We start from the raw sequence: 22,869 nt of genomic DNA, 5'->3' as shown, positions 1-22,869 counted from the left end.
GTTTTACATATACGGTCCCTGGAAGTTGTATCAGCTGACAGTCATATGATCACATCCTAAACACTACAGGAAACAAAACGTATCAGTCGGCAAGGAAGCGGCAGTAGTAATATGTGAACAAGGGCTGAAGTGTTTAAATGTGCAGATTTTATAACATAATATACAGTCGGTAAGAATATTTGCTAGATAGGTGTATAAAACTACTTCACAGTAACGGCTTCCGAACTTACGGTAAGTCACCGTGCACTCAATGAAATAGAACAGTGAATGAAAATCGTTAACGTTAGCTCACAGTGAAATGTATCTGTAGGAATTGCTTTTAGCTAGCAGTGCATAAACTTAAAACATTTGATCAAGGACATTTAATGGCATGTTACACGATCGTTCCTGTTATTTGTATACGTTTACCAAATGGGCTAGCTAATAAACGATTCAGAAGATTCAAAGTTATGGCTAGCAATTAGCTAACACCTCTAGGTTCTGAATAATGTTGGTTAGTTAACCCAGCTAGTTAGTTTGCTTATATTAATGATGTACTAACATGATTCAGTTAATAAAGGTCTTCAGTAGCCATTTGTTTAGGAGCTATATTCCGCAGGACGGTATATCCTCGGCAATTGGCTTGGCTACCCTTGAAACGTCATTTTAAACTTCCTGTAGTCTAAATGACTACGGTCAAGCTATCCGCGATTTAACGATTCACGGTCATCAAGGGGGCTTGGAGACAGTATAGACAGTGGGCTCCTACACTTATGTGATAATATAACTGTTTTGGCGTCATGGGAAATTTCTGAGAAATGAATAACTACAATCTCCAAACCCCATTACGGACTTTAATATGGATTTTTGAAAAATTGGTAAAGTAGTAACCCCTGCCCTGCACATTTGCAGCATTGTACAAGTGATAACCCGTTTTAGCTGACAGTCAAACCCTGTAATAAACTTCTGAGAAACATTAGAACCATATCGAACAGTTCTTATGAAGCTATTCAAATATATTATTATTTGAGTTTAATGTAGTGAAGCAAGTAAACTAGTCCAATCGAATAAACTATATTTTGTATTTATAAATGTAAACCTGCGTGTCTGCTCAAAGCGCTTCAAAAAATACGAAAGTCTCTGTTCCTCTTTTCTTAGGAAGCGTTAGTTTGCGATGAGCAGCGACCGTAAAATCAGGCATAGAAGTGAATTAAGATTAAAGTGCGGATGACCTGCTTTATAATAATTATATCTTGACCGCGGTCGTAAATGCAGCATGAGTATAAACGATTTTTTGCATGTTATAGGTCATAATCATTTTAACATAAAAAATCTATACTGTGGTTAAACTGACACTCTACATAACACAATATGAGCTGGACACCATCTAATGCTGAGGCTACTGTGTGACATTTGTACCCTTATACAGCATACATCCTTTACAACCTTAGTACACCAGCCAAAGGACATGACATTAACCTTTACAATAGGTTTCCATATGAATTGTATCGACATTAACTAGCATGTACTTCTAGCTCTCAAAGCACATCAGTCATCTGATCTGTTCAATTACATGGAATTATCCTACACTGTCATAGTTTTTAATGTTAGGTTGAATGAAAGATGAATTGTAGATCAAGTTTGATGTGTTGCACCAGTATTGTACTGTATTGCACTACATATAATTGACACTCAAGTTAAAAGCTATCTTGCCTGCCTGCCATTTCACTTACACAACATTAAAATGTTGCTTTTTAGTTTTTGATCAAATAGCCTGTAATGTGTCTTTGATGTTCAAAGGAAACATGGTCTTTGTTTACTAAGAAAGCTAATAAAAATAGTACCATCAATAATAGTTTATTTGTCTTTTATTTCAGTATCTGTGGGTGCAAGGCCTCCACACTGAAGCAGTCAGTGCATCCTGCAGCCCACTGGAACTGCCATGGAGTCAGACACGAACTATCAGGATGGTAACCAAATTTAGCTTGCATTAGGAGAGCATTTGCTCAGGTGCCTGCTTCTTATTATCTGGCACTGTGGTTTATAAAATCGTTTTAATACCATTTTGTTTTGTTCAGGTCAGTGGAAGATTTTGTTCTTTCCCTTGGTCCCATTAGAATTAAAAAGACTTATTCTCAGAGATTATGTAACTGTCAGCTTTGACATGCTTCTTGAGTATCATATTGGGGGTTTTGTTTTATTATCCCTGTGATTGCAATCAGATTCCCAAATACTTGCATATAATGTTTCCAAATAATCTGTCATACGTAGTTTAATATAGTGTTTAGGTATAGTGATATTGGATGGAAACAGGAAGAGAGGAAAAATGGATCATTTCTACCTTTTCCCAGGTCCACCTTTCTCTCCAGACCAGAGCCCAGTGGAGGAGGATGAAGCCCCTCATCCGGCTGGTCCTTCCCGTATGCAAAGCCAGTACGAGCGGATCGGGGGCAGAGCAGGATCCTCGTAAGCACTCTTATGGCGACTATCGGACATGAATCGTCTGAAGGTGTGTGTGTGTGTGTGATTTACTCTCAGGTGCTGATTCTTGTCTCTACAGGTTTTTTCAGACCTTGATTCATTTGCTGAAAGGGAACATAGGAACAGGACTGCTTGGTTTGCCTCTGGCAGTAAAGAATGCAGGCCTTCTGGTAGGATTTATTTTAATTAATTACATTGAAATAGGCTTGTGCATGGTATCTTTACTCTGGCTTTGCTGTCTTTCAATTGCAATGAAAATGTATATATCTCTAAATTAAACCAGCTCTGGAGCTGCTTGTATCTCTCAACCAAACTAGAGCTGCTTCTATGTTTGTGTTTTGATTTTTTCCTTATACTTTAAGCCAGTTTTGCTCTAACAAGACAGCATTCATAGTGCTCATGCCAATTTGAAGTGTATGTATTTCAGATGATGAGAAACCTTTTGTTTTGGTTGGTAATATTACAAATGCATGGCATTTTCCAGTTGATAATTCACTGATCTCAATCAATTTCTTTTGTGCAGATTGGCCCTCTGAGTCTACTGGTGATGGGCATTGTGGCCATACATTGCATGAACATCCTTGTGAAATGTTCGCATCATCTAAGCACTAAGTATGAATGGACTAAGATTGCTGTCATAATGCACAAATGGCAGTTTCTGTTGTATACCTCCCATTATGGGTTTGTTAAGAGTGTGTTGGCTCTCTTTTATCATCTAAGCAAGGGTGGGGCCTAGTTTTGTACTAGTACACCCATATTTGTCCTAGTTTTATAAAGTAGGATTGTGCTAATTAGGACATAAGTTTGTGCTCAGCCAGCATTGTAGGGCCTATTTTCCTGTGAACAGCCTGTAAAATACTTCAACTGTATACAATAGAGATCAATATACTGAATAAAAATATGTATACAAGTGCAAAACTAGTATTTGTACTTAAGATCTGGGAGTAAGCAGGTGAAAAGCGGCACTTGATGCACAAGCTCTCCCTGCCCCTCATTTTTATTTCTGTATCGATCAGACAAATTGTGCCTGGTCCAACACACTCACAATTTAAAGCCAATTTCATAAGTAGTCTGTGGAGACGACTTTCATGTGCATAATGTCTGCAAATGTGTCATTTTCAAATCAGTTATCCTGCATATTACTCCCTCGGTGTTTGGCTTGATTGCCTTTATTCCAGTCTGATCCAGAGACTGCACATATGATTACTGAAACACTTGAGCTAGAGAAATAGAAATAAGGTTTTTCTATCACTGCCATGACTGCCAAAGTTAAATGACATCCAGTCCCACATATGAGGTTCCATCAAACACTTTGTGTTGAGTTAACAAAGCATAAATTAACCTAAAATAAGTAAACGTTTGACTGGCTTCTTCCTTTTCTAGGTTGGGCAAACCATATCTGACCTATGGAGAGGCAGTAGAATATGGGATGGAGAATGTGCCTTGTTTACAGAGGCATTCTGTTTGGGGAAGGTGATGTATTATTTTGTTTGAACCGGATGCCATATTGGTTGACTGAACCAGAGGCCATATTGTTTATTGTGGTCTTGTACGTTTCCTTCTCTCCTCTGTCTTTTCAATGTTCATTAAAATCGAATGCAGTTCACATTTTCTGGACAAGTGCAGTCACTCGCATTGCCCACCCTACCTTTTTCTCTGAAGTATTTAAAAACCCTTAAATACCTTAAAAATCTCATGGTCATCCTGAAACATGTTTTGGCACTTAGTTCTGTCTTCTCCCCCATCAGGCATGTGGTGAATCTCTTCCTAATCATCACCCAACTAGGCTTCTGCTGTGTGTACTTCGTATTCCTCAGTGAAAATATCAAACAGGTCAGTAATATCTTCAGCTTCACCTCTTAAAGCTTCAGTGACAGTCAATAGCTTGCATCGCAAGAGTAAGCTTTGTTTTCTAGTATTACACATTTTCTTTCTGTTCCCCTTCCAAACCAACTATAAGCCACATTTGATAGCATGCATAATCTGCTGTATACTCACAGTGTACACGGTACAGAGCACTTTGCTGTATGATGTAATATTTTGTGGATAATGTTTTAGGCACATATGGCATCGAGCACATTGCGGTGTACAGCTGGGAAGTATTTCTGGGCAGTGTGTTCAAAACACCTTTAATAAAAAGTCAATCATATGGGTATGCTGATGGTATTATATTTGGGAAGCAGCTTGTCTTTTTCTGCTTAATACATTTACTGCTCAGTGTGGAGATGTGAGCTTTTGCCCACAGAGTGAGTTAAAGATATAAATTTGGCCTATCGGTGCTGAGCTGTCATTTCTCACCACAAGAGGACAGTATTGTCCTTTCATTGAAATCATAGTTTGTGCCAGCAGTCCAGTGAAAAGTAAACCTCCATGGCTAAGTAAGTTGTTTCCCATTGCTCATTGTGGAAATCAGATGATAAGCTCTCCTCATTAGAATTTTAATGGGCTCTTTTTTTTAAGTTTCAATATTTCTGATAAAATTCTAGGTGTAATGCACAAATATTAATTGTTAATTAAGCATAAATATTCCATTCATTTAAGTCTCATTTACCAAAGTATAAGAACACAGATCTATAAGCTTTTTATGTGATATATGTAAAACCTTTCAGTTTATATTAGTACATAACAGTGCATTTATGTCAGTAAAGACAGCAAAAGATAGAGCAAAGAGACTTTTACATTTCCTCTCAAATCATATCAAATTTTTTATTGTCACATCACTACAATACAAAAGACAACACATCTAGAAGATATCTCTTGGTGTTTTAGCATGAATAATATATAAATGTGACATACGTATTAAGTCTGTGAGGAATATGTTTAAACCATCACAGAAAACTAAATAACAAGTACCACAGAATGTTTCGTGCAGAACCTCATGTTGGGTCATGCTTTTTTTCAGGTGATCGAGGCTGCCAACGGGACCACACTGAACTGCAACACCAACGAGACTGCAGAGATGGTTCCCAGCTATGACTCACGCCTCTACATGCTCTTCATCCTCCCTTTCATCATTGCACTGGTCTTCACACGCAGCTTGAAGTGGCTCACTCCTTTCTCATTGTTCGCCAACTTGGTCATGTGTGCAAGCCTGGTGTTAATCTATTACTACTGCCTAACGGTACAGACACACACACCCCAAATGGACTGAATTACTGATGTGATGTTAGAACATCTAATGACATTTAATATAAGACATAAACACAGTTGAGTAGGGGTGGGCAATATGCCGAAAATATTATATCACAAAACCTCTAAGACATTTTCATGCTACATAATACATATTACAATGTTTAGTAGTTTTGCTAACAGTTTGGAACATACATAGTGCATCAGAATGGCAATGCCATTACTACCATCACAGTCATCACCTTGTATGTCATTTTTTTGTCACCAGTGGAACCACTAAATCATGTATAGACTCTCTATAATTGAGCTAATGTTTTTTAAATGAGCCAAACTTTTTCTTGCTTAGAGGGTTATGGAATAGATATGGTAATATCATATGCTTAGTATCACATGCTCAGAGCCTCCAGACTCATGAGCCGTCATGAGCTTGAAACGGCTAGGTTAGATTATAGGTGTAATATTTTTGGTGCTTATGTTGTGCATCATTGAACTTTTGCATTAGAACCACATTCCTACAAGCTAATAGCACACTCTCACTTGGTCACTGTTTCTAAATGTAACCACAGTGCCATATATTAAATACTTTTTCAGTGTGTTTTTTGTCTTTTATTTTTGTTTACTTTGGTTCATATTTGTAGAACAACTAGACATAATCTGAGGCATTTTGTAACAGAGACCATCATTTAGGAAGGTTAAATGGGTGCTCTGGCTGCTGTGCCAGAGAGCTGGCTCAGCATGTTTACCTCCTGACTTTGAGTTACACATTTTGTTATTCATTTATTTCATAAGGAATTTTTTTCTTTCTTTAGTAGTACCTGATTTCTTTGACTGTGTACAAGGCAAGGAAGCCTTCCCAGCTACATGTTCAGCTAAACCCTACCGACTCCACCACATCAATGCATCATACTGCTGGAAGGAGAATTGACAAAGCCAAGACCTCGCTCACAGGCCCTTCCCTGCAGTGTCAAATTCCTTTTTCAGATAACTATTCAGGAGAAATGCCTCAAATGCTTACAACAGCTCTAAATACATTTATGGCATTTAGCTGACACTTTTATCCAAAGCAGCTTACAATCATGACTGAGTACAACTTTTTGAGGGGTTTTTTTTGAGGCAATTGAGGGTTAAGGGCCTTGCTCAGGGGCCCAACAGTGGCAACTTGGTAGTGGCAGTGCTTGAACCAGCAACCTTACAATTACAAGTCAAGTACCTTAATCACTGAGCTACCACTGCCTGCATTCAAAATGCATGGACAATTGATTCATCTAGATGAGAATCTTTCAGTTAGGGCCCTTTTAGTTTGCCTTTTCAGATATTGTGGTGGTGTTGGGTTTCTTTGTTTCCCCTTACGCTCCCTTCTGAGGGGAGCCACTACTGTACTGATAAATGATGTGTATGTGGCATTGATTTGTTTTACTAAGTGTGCTGCCTGACGTGTTACTGAAATGTCTGCACTTCTGTGACATTTGTGTTCCATTCCTGCCTCTCTGCCTCTGCATCAAAGTGACATTCATATAGTTGTTTTTTTTTTGCCAAGCTGTTATGTTATTCAAATGCCTTTATCTGGGTGTGTGTGTGTGTTTGTTTGTTTGTTTGTTTGTTTTTCCCCCATTTTCAGCATATTCCATTCCCCATTGACCTTCCAAAGGTTGGTAGGGCTGTCGACTACCCTTTGTTCTTTGGAACAGCTATATTTGCCTTTGAGGGAATTGGTGTGGTGAGTTTTTATGTTACAGTATCTATAATATTTCTCTAATATTACAAATCATTACACCAGCCATTGCATCTGTGTTAAAACGTGTGATGTTTCTATGTCCCAAAACGTAGGTCCTGCCACTGGAGAACAAAATGCAGAAGCCACAGAACTTCCCCATGGTGCTGTACTTGGGCATGGGCATCGTCACCCTGCTCTATATCTCCCTGGGTACCATCGGCTACATCTGCTTCGGAATGCACATTGGGGGCAGCATCACCCTGAACTTACCTGACTGCTGGTGAGTTCACGCACTCTTCAGGGGGGGTTGCTTGTTTGTTTGTTTTGTTTGATCATTTGTTTTGATGAGCTGCCATTCTTCCACTTTTGCTGGATGTCTTCCCAGTGTAATGATTCATCCCAGACACGTGTTGTGTTAATATGTTCACCACATACCAGAGTGGAAGCAATCTGCCAGCCATACTGTAAGGATAGCTGCACAGGCAGGATGAAAAGCATCCGATGGCAAAACAAAATGCTTTCGTGGAGAAACCTGAGTTATCGCCTGGTGTAGTGGAGTCCATGTCCCGAACACTATCCCCACACCCTGCTCACAGCACTACAGGACAAGCTCGTCTCCTGTAATCTCCTCAAGATCTTGCCGTGCATTCTGATGTGCTTATTGGCCACAGGCAGACACACTTAAGCCACTTGATCACAGGGGAATTCAGTTTACGGGAGTGAGCCCATGAGTCAGAAGCTCTTAGGTTCTTGAGCCAGTCGCACAAAAGAGGTGGCATTGCGCAAGCAGGCCAGATGGGTCATCGACCTCTGGGAGGAAAGAAGGTAACTATAAAAGTAGCTCCAGAAACCAGGCACTGGGACCGAAATGTGTTCATCCTGTTCGGGCCTCTGAGTGAGCTGGTATTTACCGATGAAGATGCATCCTCATTGCAAATTACAAAAGGAGAGGCAGATGTTTCAATCATTCCGACCCACCCTTCTCTGTCAGGTACAATGAGCGACTCAGTGATGGGTATCTGGCAAGAGACCCCATGAATCATTCCTCATAAATACTTTCCATTAATGTGTGGTATTGGGTATTTCCATGACTGTTTGTGCGTTCACATCCCTGTTGATCAGCCAAGTTCAGTTTTATGATCTATTTTAAATCCAGTTTCTTCCAGTTTTGTGCATCCAGACATCGCTGTGAGCCCCTCAAAGCCTAGAATCATAACTAAACCGAGGCATATAATCCTGCCTCTGTTAACATATCTCTGAGCACATGCTTGTGACTTAAAGCACTATTGTGTAAGTAGTTCGTTCTTGGAAAGGCCTACCCACCATTTAGAATGAATCTAAGGAAAAGAAAGATAATTTGGGGCCTGTCATTTTGTTCAACTTAATCATACTGAAATAAATGGAAGATATTTGATCCTAAATCCTGCTCTAAATCCTGAATACTGATCCTTTTCTAAGGGGGTGAGCATGTTGTAAGCCAGAATACACAACACATGGCATGTGCCACCTATTGAAATTGCATTATAGATCAGCAGAATGTTTTCTTTGTAAATGCTGACCCAGGATTTTTGCTGTTGATCTCCCGCTTTTGTGCCTGGCTCTTTAGGATGTATCAGTCGGTGAAGTTGCTCTACTCATTTGGGATATATATCACCTACGCGCTGCAGTTCTACGTGCCGGCCGAGATCCTTATCCCGCCAGCAGTGTCACGAGTTGGTGCCCGCTGGGAGCTGCCTGTGGACTTGAGCATCCGTACGGGCCTAGTCCTCTTCACATGTGAGTGTGACCATCAAATTCTACCTGTGCACACGCACCCCTAACCAAACCAACATGCTAGAGTTGAAGTCCATGGCAGCTTTGCCCCAAACCCACGTGGTTATGCAGTAAATCAGGATTAACTGTCGGGGGAGTGGGGGTGGGGGCACTAAAATTTTATCCACTAGCGTTTTATTTGCTCTTGTCCCGACGTATCCATCCCGGGACTGCGTATCCCAGGCCGACGTGTATTCATACACACAAACATGTATATCAAACAGCAAAGCCTGGTGCCCACCCAACGCAAGGCTGGCAAGGAACCACCAACAAGGGAGACCTCCCAGTATGAGGGAGAAAGGCGGAGTCCACACCTCTCTCGGGGCAGTCCGGTTGTGCTCCTTGGCGGGTCCTTCTGCTCCAAAGGTGCAGCTACGACGTTCTGCGCCAAGTCCAGAGGCGTGGCTATGTCGTTCAGCGGCAACCACTTTCTCGGAGGGTCGCAGCCTAAACAACTGCACAGTGGGCACACACAACAACAAACAAACGCACTTGATATCACACACAAGGCACGGATACACACAAACGGATGTGCCTGTACACACAAAAGGTGCTGTAATGCAATGTCCACTGGGAGCACAAGCGCTGGAGGCGTGTCCTTGGTTGGAGGCATGTCTTTGACTGGACATGCAGAGGTGCACGTCTGCTCCGGCTCTGAACGTGCTACTCCCCTTCACGGTCCTCTTTTGCCAGTTGCCCTAGGAGCGCCACAGAGGCAGCCCACCTCCTGGGCTTTTTACAAACCCTTCCTGTATTCCTGGCGTGTCCACGGAAGAGGAAGAACCAGCCCAAAACAGATTTGGCAAGCAGTATTACAGACCAGTAAAACATCTTATATCTAGTGTATGACCATGTGAATGATTTGGAAAGTCAACATGTTGTATTAAGCTAAAACAGTTAAGCACAGTGAAACACTCAGTTCAATCTCAGATCAATAGGGCAACAGTTGAATGCTTCAGTCTGCTATAAAACTAATGTGTAAACAATTAAGCTTTCAACCGACAGGACCATGATTCTAAGCACAAGGCCAAAGCAACACAGAAGTGGTTGAACAGCCATTAAGTCCCTGTCACAATTTGCCATTGCATTTTGTAGAGATCACCTTCATTACACAAAACTTGTGCACATTAATTCAGTGAGGCTTATATAAAGCTAGACCGGACATGTTGTGATGTTACTTATAGTTTTGTACGTGGGGGGGGGGGGGGGGGGGGGGGGGGGGGGCATTAACTATTAAAGCCCGCAAACCAAAGGCCACCTCTGTTTCCTGCTGGATTTCTCTTTTTCCGTCCATGACTGAATTCTAAACTTAGTCATAGACCTATTGACAGGTAGTCAGTGAATAAATGTTCTGGTTTATCATCTGCTGGAGGATGCCTCGATTACATAGATTAAACTAGCTAATCCACCACAGATCCTGATTTGAGTTATCAAACCTCATCCAGTCTACCCCCACTTCTTGTGCTAGGGAGTTTCAAATGGATCGCTTCGGAAGTACCTAATCAAAGCTTGCACTAGCTACAGTGTGTTATCTTTTCTGCAGAGTGACACTTTAGCTGAGTATTTGGTACTCAATAATCCATCAGGTTCAAGCAATTTGTGGATGCAGCTGTTCCTGTTGTTTTGGAATAAGAGAGAGGCTAGAGCTGGCTTTTCAAAACATGCTTTATTAAAAATTGGTGTTCCCATCATTTGTCATCATGCCTAGTATGATCTCACTAATAGCTTCGCTGTAAATCTTTCCTTTTCTGTGGCTTCTCACCAAAGTCACCATTGGTTAAATCTTCGAAAATCCTGATAAATATTTTTTTTGAATAAGGAAACTCAGTATAGTCACATTTTCTAATGCTTAAATGCTTTTTATCAAGTTTTATGACTTTTATCTTTACAGGATCTTAGAAACAGTTGGAATGAACTTGAAATTGCAAATAGTTCTAAAGGTGAAACATATTAAGGCTATTGTTATGGAAATATGATTTGAATATAAAAATATATATAAATATATATATAAAATATATATAAAAATATACCAAAGTATGTATGACCACACCAAGTTTCCCATTTTCAAACAGCCATAATTAATTGCCTCCCTGGGATGTGTTTAAGCGCAGTTAGAAACTGCAGAGAAGCAGTTTGTTTCTTAGGGCAGAAGCTAAAGTTAAGGTTATGCTAAGCATACTTACAAATGATAAGTTTTAATAAGTTGCGGATAGAGAAAAGTCTAACTGGATTATTTCACTGTTCATGCTATCATCCAATAGATCCATCATCGTTTCTTTTTGTGGACCCATCACTTAATCTAGGGAGATCTTTTGTAAATTTGTTTATCTTGAAATAACTTTTAAAAGCCCAGTACTTCCAATGCACTCCATAAGTATTTGAACAGCGACACAGTTTCAGGTTTGTTGGCTGTATACACCAGCACACTTGTAGGTTTGAAAATGGGACTGAAGTTAGTGTGTGGACTGTCTGCTTTATTTGAACAGTCTGTATAACTATGTTGGGTGGACCACATTTTAATTATTATTATTAATTTTTTTTTTTTTAAATACAATCCTTTGTTGCCCCCCCAACATGGAGTCAAGTTATGGACCACAGTGCATGCAACCTCAATTTGTGGGGCTTCACCAGCTTTGTTTTTTCATTAATTAAAGGGAAGGTTCATTTTATTTTATCCCATTGAGACGGCTTCTGTTTAATCAAATGATTTACACACGCAATAATGCCTGCTGTTCCTTCTCTCAGCTGCTGTATGACTGACCATTGTGTAATATTAACAGTGCAAGGTTCACTAGGTTCCACTAACTCTGAATAAAGCATCACTGAGCCAATACACATCACTGTCCTATTCAGTGCAGAGTGCCAGGTAAAGCGGGGCTTTCTACAGGAGACGAAAGGTTTGACCATAAACTGGTGTGTACAATAGGATCCTTACATCTCAAATATAAGATTGCATGCAGAACTGTCGCTTGGTTCACAGTTCAGATCAACCAGGTTAAAGAGCAACTGCGACCAGCTGATGGCATGAGTGTATAGAATAGTAATCTAACTAGAAACTCCTAACTAGAGGATTGTCTTCTGTGATATGAGTGCGTACCAGTAGGTTTGCAGGTAAATTATAGTCTTGACTGTTGTTTGAAACATGATGCCATGTTGCTTGTCTTTTATTCAAGGGTAAAGGAAATGCTTGTGTTGAGTGCATGTTTGAACACACATTGATTGCTGATGGCATGCCATACATGATTACTGGGACATTATTAAGTTACATGCAAACAAAGCCTTTAAACTTAAACCCTATTATTATTAGTAGTAGTAGTAGTAGTAGTAGTAGTAGCAGTAGTAGTAGTAGTAGTAGTAGTAGTAGCAGTAGCAGTAGTAGTAGCAGTAGTAGTTATATTTATATTTATAATACATGTTTGTTTGTTTTTAATCCCCTTTTAGAAAAGCCTACAATGATTACATTTTAATGATTACATTTTTAAATTCTATAAATTTTTTGGGGGGGAAACACAGAAATGTTATTTTGATGGTTTGTTTTTACTATTACGCTATTGAGTTTTCTGAGGCTGTAGCTATTAATTTTCCAGAACAATGCGTTACATAAAACCTAGCCCAAACGTTACTGGAAGCCTCTTAGCTTCACTTTTAAGTATCTTTTCCTGCTATTCTCCAGTAAATAATAAATATCTGAATTCAGAGGCATGCAATACCAGGGAATCCTGTAGCCTTAAGCAGATCTTTAAGAACCTTATATTTTGATTTTTATTAGCTAGTATCCTGACCCTCCCCTGAAGGTATCATGGTCAGCTCCTTGAGTCTTCAGTGATCAGAGTCTCAGGCCCTCTGGCACATTTCTCACTCTCTGTATTCGTTATACCTTTACCTGGCAAATGCCAATTAGAGTGCATAAACATGTGGCTAGTTTACGCGATGATGTGAGATGGATCCCCTCTGAGGGGATATAGCTAAAACGAGCATGTCAAAAGATCCTTGATCTCCAGCTCCATAATGAGTGCGCTGCTGCATGACTCTTGCCCTTGGGTGGAAGGAGCATTTAGCAGAAAGTCTTTATGAAGACCATTTGTCCTCTGTGCTGGGGGATCTCGACTCTTCTTGAGATCCCTTTGAGTTGAGCAGACAAATTAACATTCCTTCATCTGCTGCACTTGGAGCTCTTGCCCAATACCCAGGCTTGTTGGTTTTTTCCTCCATACCTAATGGACCTTTCACAAGGCTCTATGCTGTGCTTTGGGCCACTGTAGCAAGCCTTTGCCTTATAACTGGCCTGTCAGCAGGCAACATGGAGGTTTATTGTAGCGCATGAATAAACAAATAGATCTCTGCCTCCCTCTGTCTGTACATTATAGTACTCAAATGAAAAGCTTGTAGAAATGCAAAGCAAGAGAGACCAGAAGCAGAGTTTTACCACTTACCATGTCATCTTTGCACTCTGAAGCTGACCCAATTTAATGCTTACTGATTAGAAGAAGGCTACAGCAGTGATGTCTCCCTCTAGCTGTTGCTATTGTCCTGACTGAAGATTGTCTTAAGTGACTAATACAGCAGAAGACACGGTGACTCTGAGTGGGCTCTGGCAATGGGGGTGATTCTGTCATTTATAAAGACATTTTTGCCACTTAAATCATGTCACGGCTCACTATGTCAGCCGAGCTGTTTTTCAAAGCGTTGGCGCCATCATAAACATCTTTTTCATGAAATACGTGAAAATGTAATTTGCCCATTTATTGTGTCTGATTTCAAATCAAATATTCCAAATTAATGTCTTATTTGGAGCATTGTTTGCCTACTGTGGTCCCCACCCCTACCTGGCACATAGGATGATAAAGGTTTAAAATGTGCCAGTTTGTCTTAGTTAGCTTTGTTTTGGGCTGCTGGCCTGGTTATCATCTGATATCATTGGATTGTGTTGCCCTTATCATTAACGAGTCCTTATAAATTTTGCTTTAGGTGGTTCATTTTTATCAAAGTGGTAAGTGATACCAAATAGCTACTTCTGAAGCTCACCTGGTAGTGCAGGTAGAGCAAGGTATTAACAACACAAATGTCATGGTTCCATGTAGATGCATTGCAAAAACACCAAGCCTACTGCCTATCATGCGGTCTGCAGATCTTTGATAGGTTTTTTCTGTGTATGACCATTAACCGTAACTGTAATTCCTTTGAATGTCAGTAGCATAACTTTGTGTTTAAAAAGAAAGTTTTAAATGTCAGTAATATAACTGTGAAGATCACCACATGAACAATGACATATGTAAAAAATACTTGCTTGCTTGCAAATAACCAGTGTTCCAAAAGGGACATGATGTTTTGAGCCACAGAGTCTTTCTCCAAACATTGCTCTCTGAAATTCAAGAGGTGTGTAGAAGTAGTGGACTATGCTGCTGGAATGACCATAAAGAAAAACAAAAATGTCTACTGAAAAAATGCATTATTGTCATTTAGTGCTGAATATGAAATTGTGTCTCAATTCTGTCTGGTTCGTAAATACCACCATTCTTGTGAAAGGCTCATCATTTGTAATGGTTGTTCTGAATTAGTTCAGTTGAATTTGTTTTGCCATTGTCTATAAAGCTTGAAAAATAATTCACCTATTTAGCATAGTATGTTACTCTTGCAGAATTAGAGGAGCTCTGAATAGAACTCCCAATTAAATCCCAACAAATATCAAAATATTAAAATTTTGTTGTCGTATAAATGGAAAGTTGTTGGAGTAAACCTGGATTTTTTTTTACCTGTGCTGATAATAATTGATTTGCATTGACCCAGCAGACTGACAGTCTTCAACCTACAACACTTTTATGTTGACCTAGTTTCTGTTCATCACTTTATTATGATTTGTTATGCATGGGGCTTCTCCATATCCTAGCTGTATGCATCTTGTATTAGGCTCCCATTAGAATTAATGACACTGCAAGATGCACTGTGAATGTGTGCGCACCATATTGCATGTGCATCATAGTGCTTGTGTGTGCTTGCTTTTGTTCAGAACAGTGTTTTTTAGGCTCTTGTTTTATTAGTCTTTTTGTGTGCCTCCAACTTGAGACAAAGAAATGATGTCTTGTTGCTCCAACAAATCAACAAATCATGACTTCAGTGTCAACACATTTTTCTGTGTTTGTGTGTGTATGTAGGCTTCAGAATGATTTGAGCATTATAAGGCTGACCTTAATCCCCCCACCCCTTCAATTAAAAAAGCAGTGTCTTTCTGAGCATAGTCCAGAAATGTTGATGGAAATGCTTCTGATTAGGTCATCAAAGTCTAGACCATGGCTTTTCTCTGGTGTTTCTCATGGCTGCATATTTTAGCTTGTCCTTTCTTTGTTCTTGTGTTATTCTATTTCATCCCTTTCCTTTTGCTCCAGTGTTGTCAAGGCTGTACTGTAAAGCAGGCTTAACAGAGTTATAAAGCTGGAACTGGCTTTAATGAGTCCCAGGTTTGTTTGTTTGTTTTTTTTTTGTTGTTTGTGTCCTGCAACATGTGTATCTGACTGGGTTTAATCCACTATCAAATACAGATTTGTTTAATATGTTGATTTAATATGTTGATTTGTGTCTGGCAACATCAAATCCAAAGTTATACTTTATCAGTTTTGCACAAAACCAGCCAATTGCTGTTTGGTTTGCAAGGAGGATTTGGGTAAAGCAGTACATACTGTATTCTAATCCCCACCTGTTCACCACCCCCCATTCTTCTCATGCTTGTGGCTTTAGGTACAAATGAGGTAGCAGTGGTGAATTTGCCATGAAAGAAAGCTGGAGAGATTGTGGTGAGTAAGTGGCCTGACAAGGAGAAATGGCACACATTTCAAAAGATGATGTTCCGTCTGTTTGAGAGCCCTTGTTCACACAGTGCCATACTGATCTGGCAATATTACAGTAGACAAGCACATTCTTAGTGAGGGGTAAAGTGTCTGGGCTTGTCTAGTGTATGTCTGTGCGTCTGCAAATATGTACTTATGAGTTTGAGGCGGTGCTCTTACTGGAAAACGGAGTACACTCTGTCTCTCTCTCTGTGGGTGTGTGTCTGTGTGTGTGCGCGCGGGTGCGTGTGTATGTATGTGTTAGTGCGCGTGTATGTATGTGTGTGCGTGTGCGCATACACCACTCTCTCATGTTCTATCCACTTTTGGGGAGTGCACTGTCCTCACTGGCAGAACAGTAACAGGTGAGGGCCAGGGCTTTTCTCCAAAGCTGCTGAAACCGACCTGCAAATGACCCCCTGTGTCTCATCACAGTAAAACTCAGACCTCTGTTAAAAAAAAAAAAAGTATACCCCAGAACCAAGAGGTCTAAGAAAGGCAGCTGATGAAGGCTAAATGTTCTCTGAAATACTTCTTGGACAGGAGTGTAGTTACATGATCACCTTTAGTTTATGTGTATGTGTGCATTTGTGCTGTTATTAATAATACCTGAAATTAGACCATGACTTTATACAGCTACACTTTATAATTTAAGCAAACAAGTGACAGACTGTGGAATTGTAATAGTAACGTAAAAACAGTGGTTGTGTTTCTGTTGGGCATTGATATACAGTCCTTGTTTCTAGGGGTATGTGGGCTGTTTTGCCTCCTCTCATCCAGTTTTCCAGAGATGAGTAAGTATTCCGTGCAACCAAAAATGGATGAAACATGCACTCGGTTAAGCCATACCCAAAGACCTAGGTCTGTTATAAACAGTCTGTCAAACATGGTGATTCTCTGAAATATGGACAGTTCTGAGCAGCCATGGATAGGTGCCATACTTGATGATCCAGTAGCCTGAAGATATACATGTTTTCATTTCATACATTTTTTTAGTTGAGTTAAATGTCTTGGCTTGACCTGAAAGGGTTTTAAGTGGCATGAACAAGGTTGATATGACTCAGTAAGATTTATAGAGTTCAAGCGATCTCTGATGGCCTGGACCTAGATGTTTGATTATTAAGAATCAGGTAGCATTCTTGTTCAAGTAGCCTGTATTTGTTTTTTTTTGTTTTTTTGGTCTTTCTGTCATTCTGCAATGGTTTCTGGTCTAGGATTTCAATCATATAGTTCTGACAAACTGAAAATGAAGTTTCTCTTCTAATTTAAAAGGTGTTTTTCCTCTAAAGCATGTTATCTATTTGCAGTTGCCAGTTACCCCTCTCTCACACTTTTACAAAAATGGAACTATTTGTTACCTTACAGGCTGAAATTTTATAAATTGAAGTAGTGCAATTTCATAAATCTTCAATCCCCTGCCACATCACTGGCATGGCCCCGAATCTCACCCTTCGATTTACAGATGGGGAACCCATATGATATCATGATGACCCAATCCCTAAAAACATAGTCCTATAATTATAAGGTGCCAGATTTTCTGTAAGAGCCATTTAATGATCACAATATTTAATATAGTATTCTACAGTTATTCATTTTAATTAGATTTTTATTAGATAAATGCCAGAGAAAAGTATATAACTATTATTTTAAATTGAGTTTTGTTTAGGTTTTTTTGTTCTTTTTTGTAGTTTCCTTAATGGTACTTTATTAGTTAATACTGAACCTTGCACTCTTGCCAACTTGCAGTCCTCTTCACCTTGGTACTTTTGGTTACATCACATTTGGCTGTTGAATTATCACTTTTTGCTAACAAATAGATTGCCTTGGACTGATCTCTGGGCCAAATCTTATGGCTAAGCCATATAATATTTAACACATTGGCAAGACATCAGTGGAACTATAATATGTGCATCTCCTTATAGTCTTGTCCTATGCTGCTGGCTGCATGCCTACAACTGCCATTCCAGATGCATGTGGTAATCTACTAGTCCCAATTTTGTTATGGGTCAAGTACTATTGAGTGCTAACTCCTGCTTTGTCACTGAGCACGTGTTAGGTTGCACACTGGGCTGCTGGGTATACATGTGCCTGTGCTCTGCTGATTGGTCGCATGACTGTTTGTACCTCTACTGGCCATGTTGTGACTGTAGCAAGCATATCAAGGATTTTGCCTAAGTCTCTTGTGGCTCTCACTTCCGTTTTGATTTGGCTGGATGTAATGATGGAGTTAGTAGGCCCTCCGCTGCACTTGTGTCTTCAGCTCTGCCCTGCAGCAGCACTCATTTAGCCGCATGCTTCTCTCGGTCATCTCACTGCTGAGGCCCTGCGATGCAAGAGTTTTCCATACCGTCAGAGACTAAAATGAGACTGGAATTTCTTTAGCTCCAGTTTGCTACCTGGCAAATCTGACAGCCCTTTGAAGGGAGAGATTGGTATGGGTTGGAGTCTTGACATAGATGCCTGGCGGCTCCAAGCAGGCACACAGACCAGATAGTTGGGGTGTGTTATTAGGGTACCATTTTTAGGAATTATGTTTTGGAAGGTGGTCTCTAGTTGAATATCAGTGTGAGGGATCAGTCATTACTGTTACTCGTGTTGCTGTCAGTGCATTCATTCAGATGCCAAGGGTCAATTTGTCATCTTATCAAGCAGACAGACTTCCAGAGTCTGCTGACTGCTATGCTGCTTGATGACTTTATATGGGGCTTTAATATTCTCCAGCTCAGTGCTGAATTTCTGCTGCATATATGCTGTAGATACAAAAAATATTCTCTGCCCGAATTGCAGATTTATTAAAACTGCAACAGCAGCTCCACATACAAAACCACACCCAACTTTAAACAGGTTTAACAGAATATCTCACAGTTACTGATTGTGTAAAAGCAAAAGGTAGTTTAACCAATCAGTTTCAAACAACTTTGTGTCACCTTCCAAAGTGTGTATAATATTCAAAGTTTTCCCTTACTAAAATATAGAAATTAAGTTATTTGAGGCTGATGAGAAAACAAACACAATAGATGCTGCATATAAATAAATGGTGGTGGAGGGGGTTTGAGAAAATAAGTGTTTATTTTTATTATTACTCACCTTTCTTAAACTCAAGGATGCTTTACAGACAGAAATCATGCTGTGTTTATGAACAACCACATGGCATGTAGTGTAGCCACATAAATTAACTGATTGAAGCACATATTCATTCATTTCAGACATCAAGTTCTGAACAATTTTTACCTCTTTTATACCCGCTTTCTCTATTGTCTGAAGATTTGCCTATACACTCCTCAGAACAAGATTTACTGATGTTCTCATCTGTACTTAAATACATTTGCACGTAAGTATGTTTGTCAAACTTGCTGCATAGGGAACTCAAGTGCTTGCCTTTTTAAAAATGACTTCAACAGACCTCGTTCATTTAAAATCACCAAAGTTAGAAAGTCAGGTTCTTTGTTTCTCTGTGTGACTCTGTGTCTATGTCCGTCTCTCCCTGTTTCTCTCTGGAAGAGAAAAAAGATATGTTGACTTCACACCGCCACCATTACATGGCTAGGTTATCTAGGCTGATCTGTTTAAAGGAGATCCAGGGCTGTGACTATCATAACTATCAGGAACAGGCCTCTCTAATCAAAAGCAGTCTCTCTTGGCTTTTTTTTTCTCTCTCTTTTCAAGAGCTCCCTGCCTAAACGCTTTCAGAAGAAGGTGTACAAATTCCTTTCTTGGGATGTGGTCGTGACTTAAGATGGCCAGCGCTGGTCTTTGAGCAAACGTTGTATGTCTGTTGCTGCAATCTGCATTTGGCCACGAAATAGCAGAGGATGTAGAGAAATAAGAACACATAAGGCAGCGAGAGCCCCAGCTGTTGTTCTTGCAGCCCAAACCACAAAGCAAGCTAAAGGTCCTTTTAATGTGAACTGTGTGGCAGGTTATAGTGATAAATTCAGATAGACAGCTATGAAGAGAGGGGGGGTCCACCTCAGCGTGCTGTTAAATGTGTTGTTGTGAACACTTTGCAGGCTGATTAAGAATGCAACAGTGACAAACGTTTTCTGAGTATTGCCCTTCTCTAAAGAGGAACTCAAATCCTTGTTGATTTACATATGATTGTGGATAGATCTCTCAGTTCTCCTTGTCACAATAATGATCACCTCTAAAGCTGCAGGAACTCTCCATTTTCCTTGTGTGTTATCAAAACGACAAGTCATTTCCTCTGAACAATCATGTTTATGCTCCTGCAGAAGTGCATTAGATAAGAACCATAATGCATTAGTTTCGTTTTTACACGTCCTTCAGTTAAATTCACTTTACAGTAGCTTTAAGCTCTGTTTACTTTCCTCTCTCCCCCCCTAGGGTGGCTCTGTTACCTTGTGCCTGACATGTGGAAAATCTTCAAACACCTGGCTTTGGTAGACAATTTGTCTTCTCTGTGCCCAAGAGTTTATGATTTGACCTAAAGACCTGCTTACAAAACAACCAAAAAGATCTCTTAGTTTTCCAGTCCTTAGGGTGAGTTGTAGTATGTCACCAAAAACATTTAACTTCCGATCCCATTCTAGCTTCATTCGACGATTTCTCAGAAATCTAACACAGGCAATAGGGGAATAGTTCAAAGGTTTTTTTTTTTTTATCAACCACTCTTATTGTGCGTCAGACTTGCTTGACAAGTAATTGCAAGAGACAGAAAGCCGCTAAGTGGGCAAGTGTGTTCATGTTTGGTGAGAGTTCACAATGTGAGCTTTTGGAGATTTTGCACATTTTACGATCTTGTTGTGGCACATGGTGTGAAAAACAGAGAGTGCACTGCTGCAGGAATGGTGTGCACAAAATAGTCAGTGGATTCGGGCTATCTGAGCTCCCTGCTTCAACCCCCATGAACCCCTTACCCCCCACCACCACACACACATACACAATCCTCCATAAAGTCCACTGATTTATGATTAACCCCAGAAACAACAGAATGATGTGACTTTGTCCCTCTGCTCTCTTCCTGCAGGCGTGTTGGCTATACTAATTCCAGAGCTGGATCTCGTCATCTCGTTGGTGGGTTCTATTAGTAGCAGTGCCCTGGCGCTCATCATCCCTCCCCTCCTACAGATCTTTACCTTCCACACGGAGGGCCTTTCAGGCTGGGTGGTACTCAAGAACCTTGTCATTAGTGTTTTTGGCCTGGTGGGTTTCGTGGCCGGAACCTACATCTCTATTGTGGAGATCATCTCACGAAGCCATTCTAAGCACGTTGATTCCTACCTTCAGTTCATGTGATTACCAGACTTTTATTTTGAAAATTTAGAGCCTTGATATTTGCTTACCATTTGGCCTATTACTTTTAATTATATCATACTTGATGATTTTTGTTTAAAAATTACATGTTGCTTCTTTACAGTAAACGTTTGGACCTTAAGTGACTCTCTCTCTCTCACACACACACGCGCACACACACTTCATTTTAGACATGCTTGGGGCGAAGACTGTGTTAAATCTGCCAGCTACAAACCAAGTTGTAATTTTGGAGCCCAGCACTCAAAATTTTGAAATTTGTTTAAAAATAAAAATCAGAAAGAATGATGCTATTTAAATGATTAGTAATGGCCAAATGGGCTCTTGTATGTTTACAGAAAATAAAACATAACAAATATATTATGTCATTGGTCAGTGGTTTCTATTTATTTTAGTTAAAATTAAAAAAAAAATTTGTTTGATACTTTTTCTATCAGCATTTTCTTTTTTTCAGGTCTAAGCTTATTGAAAACCGTGTACTTTAAATTGTTTACAATTATTGTAACTGTAATTATTTGATACTTATTATTTGGTGTATGTTTAGTTTATCAATTTGTTTGTTTGTTTTTTCTAATTACAAATGTGATCAGAGGGTTTCATTTACCTGTTTCAAACTGCCTTTCTAATGATGAGTCTCATATGGAGCAAAGATCATCATATCTCAGTTGGCAAAAAAAGGTTACTTGTGATTATCTTAGAAAACAGGAAAACCAGGAACCAAACATGATTTTATAGAAACAAAGTCAAATGCTTTTTAGAATTCAAATCAGTAGTATAAATGTTCAATAACTGTTCTGTCTTAATGAGTCCATAAGAAAATGGTTTGGGTTCAACTGGTAGTTGTTCATGTTTTTTGGTTGGTTATTTTTGTTTACTTTCTTTGTTTGGGATGGGGGGGGGGGCATCTGTCTGCCTTGTGCATTTATACAGCATAGGTGCCAAAGGATATGTGAGAACTTGATGTAAGGTTCCAGTTCATGAGTTGTATTTAATATAAAACTGATATACTGTTTTTGTTGCAGTTTTTTTTATTGTTTGTAGCAGTTAGAATTTAATGTAGTTTAGTTGGGGTTTTAATATAAAGCATATTTGCACACTGCAAATAGAAGCACTATAAAAATTTGTATTTGTAATTTTTCTCTCTTACATTTCACCATGTAAACAGTGTATTATCATTGATTGTATGTTTGATTCTGTATGTCTAAACAAGACATTTAAAGCCACAATTGTTTGTACTGTGTCACCTCCCAACACATGCTGTTACCTCCCATTGGCCTTGCTCTCTCAGTGTTCTGTGGGAAAGCAAAGTGAAATAAAACCTACTCTGGTCGTGAGATCATGGAAGGTGTCACAGGGAATCCTCATTTTTAACCTTTTTTTTTTTAAAGCATGTTGTTTCTGCAAGTAGTGGTCAATGATGGCCTGCAAACATTGTTAGCAAGCTGTTTTCAGTGTCTCTGCAGGCATTGTGCAGTACTTAGCTCAACACTATGGTCATTCATATTTCCCTTGCTCATATCTTTACCCAAAATAATAATACCATTGTTGCACCAGATGTAGACTGGAACATAATCCATATGAAAATATGTAAGCATAGAAAAATATCAAAATAATTTTTCATCCAAGACAAAGTGACTGATAGCCTGTGAAAAGTTAGATTAT

General features: G+C 39.6%; 1 protein-coding gene across 2 annotated transcripts; it reads left to right on the top strand.

Annotated features, from left to right (window-relative positions):
• Positions 1-73: 73 nt before the first annotated feature.
• On the top strand, positions 74-22,546 carry slc36a1 (solute carrier family 36 member 1). Of its 2 annotated transcripts, XM_027003651.2 has the most exons (12): positions 74-231; positions 1,857-1,949; positions 2,331-2,445; positions 2,540-2,630; positions 2,984-3,072; positions 3,844-3,933; positions 4,209-4,293; positions 5,363-5,581; positions 7,208-7,306; positions 7,417-7,583; positions 8,910-9,079; positions 20,924-22,546. In XM_027003651.2, exons 2-12 carry the CDS (start codon positions 1,922-1,924, stop codon positions 21,190-21,192), a joined length of 1,422 nt encoding a protein of 473 aa, XP_026859452.2. In that variant the 5' UTR covers positions 74-231; positions 1,857-1,921; the 3' UTR covers positions 21,193-22,546. The 2 variants fall into 2 exon arrangements, with proteins under 2 accessions (XP_026859452.2, XP_026859453.2); XM_027003652.2 differs by lacking the exon at positions 74-231 and having other exon boundaries at positions 1,865-1,949; positions 2,331-2,447; positions 2,541-2,630.
• The last annotated feature ends 323 nt before the right edge of the window (positions 22,547-22,869 follow it).

This window comes from Electrophorus electricus, chromosome 12 (genome assembly GCF_013358815.1).
Source record: "Electrophorus electricus isolate fEleEle1 chromosome 12, fEleEle1.pri, whole genome shotgun sequence".
In the NCBI taxonomy this organism is placed as follows: domain Eukaryota; kingdom Metazoa; phylum Chordata; class Actinopteri; order Gymnotiformes; family Gymnotidae; genus Electrophorus; species Electrophorus electricus.
This window is presented reverse-complemented; position numbering and strand designations above follow the sequence as displayed.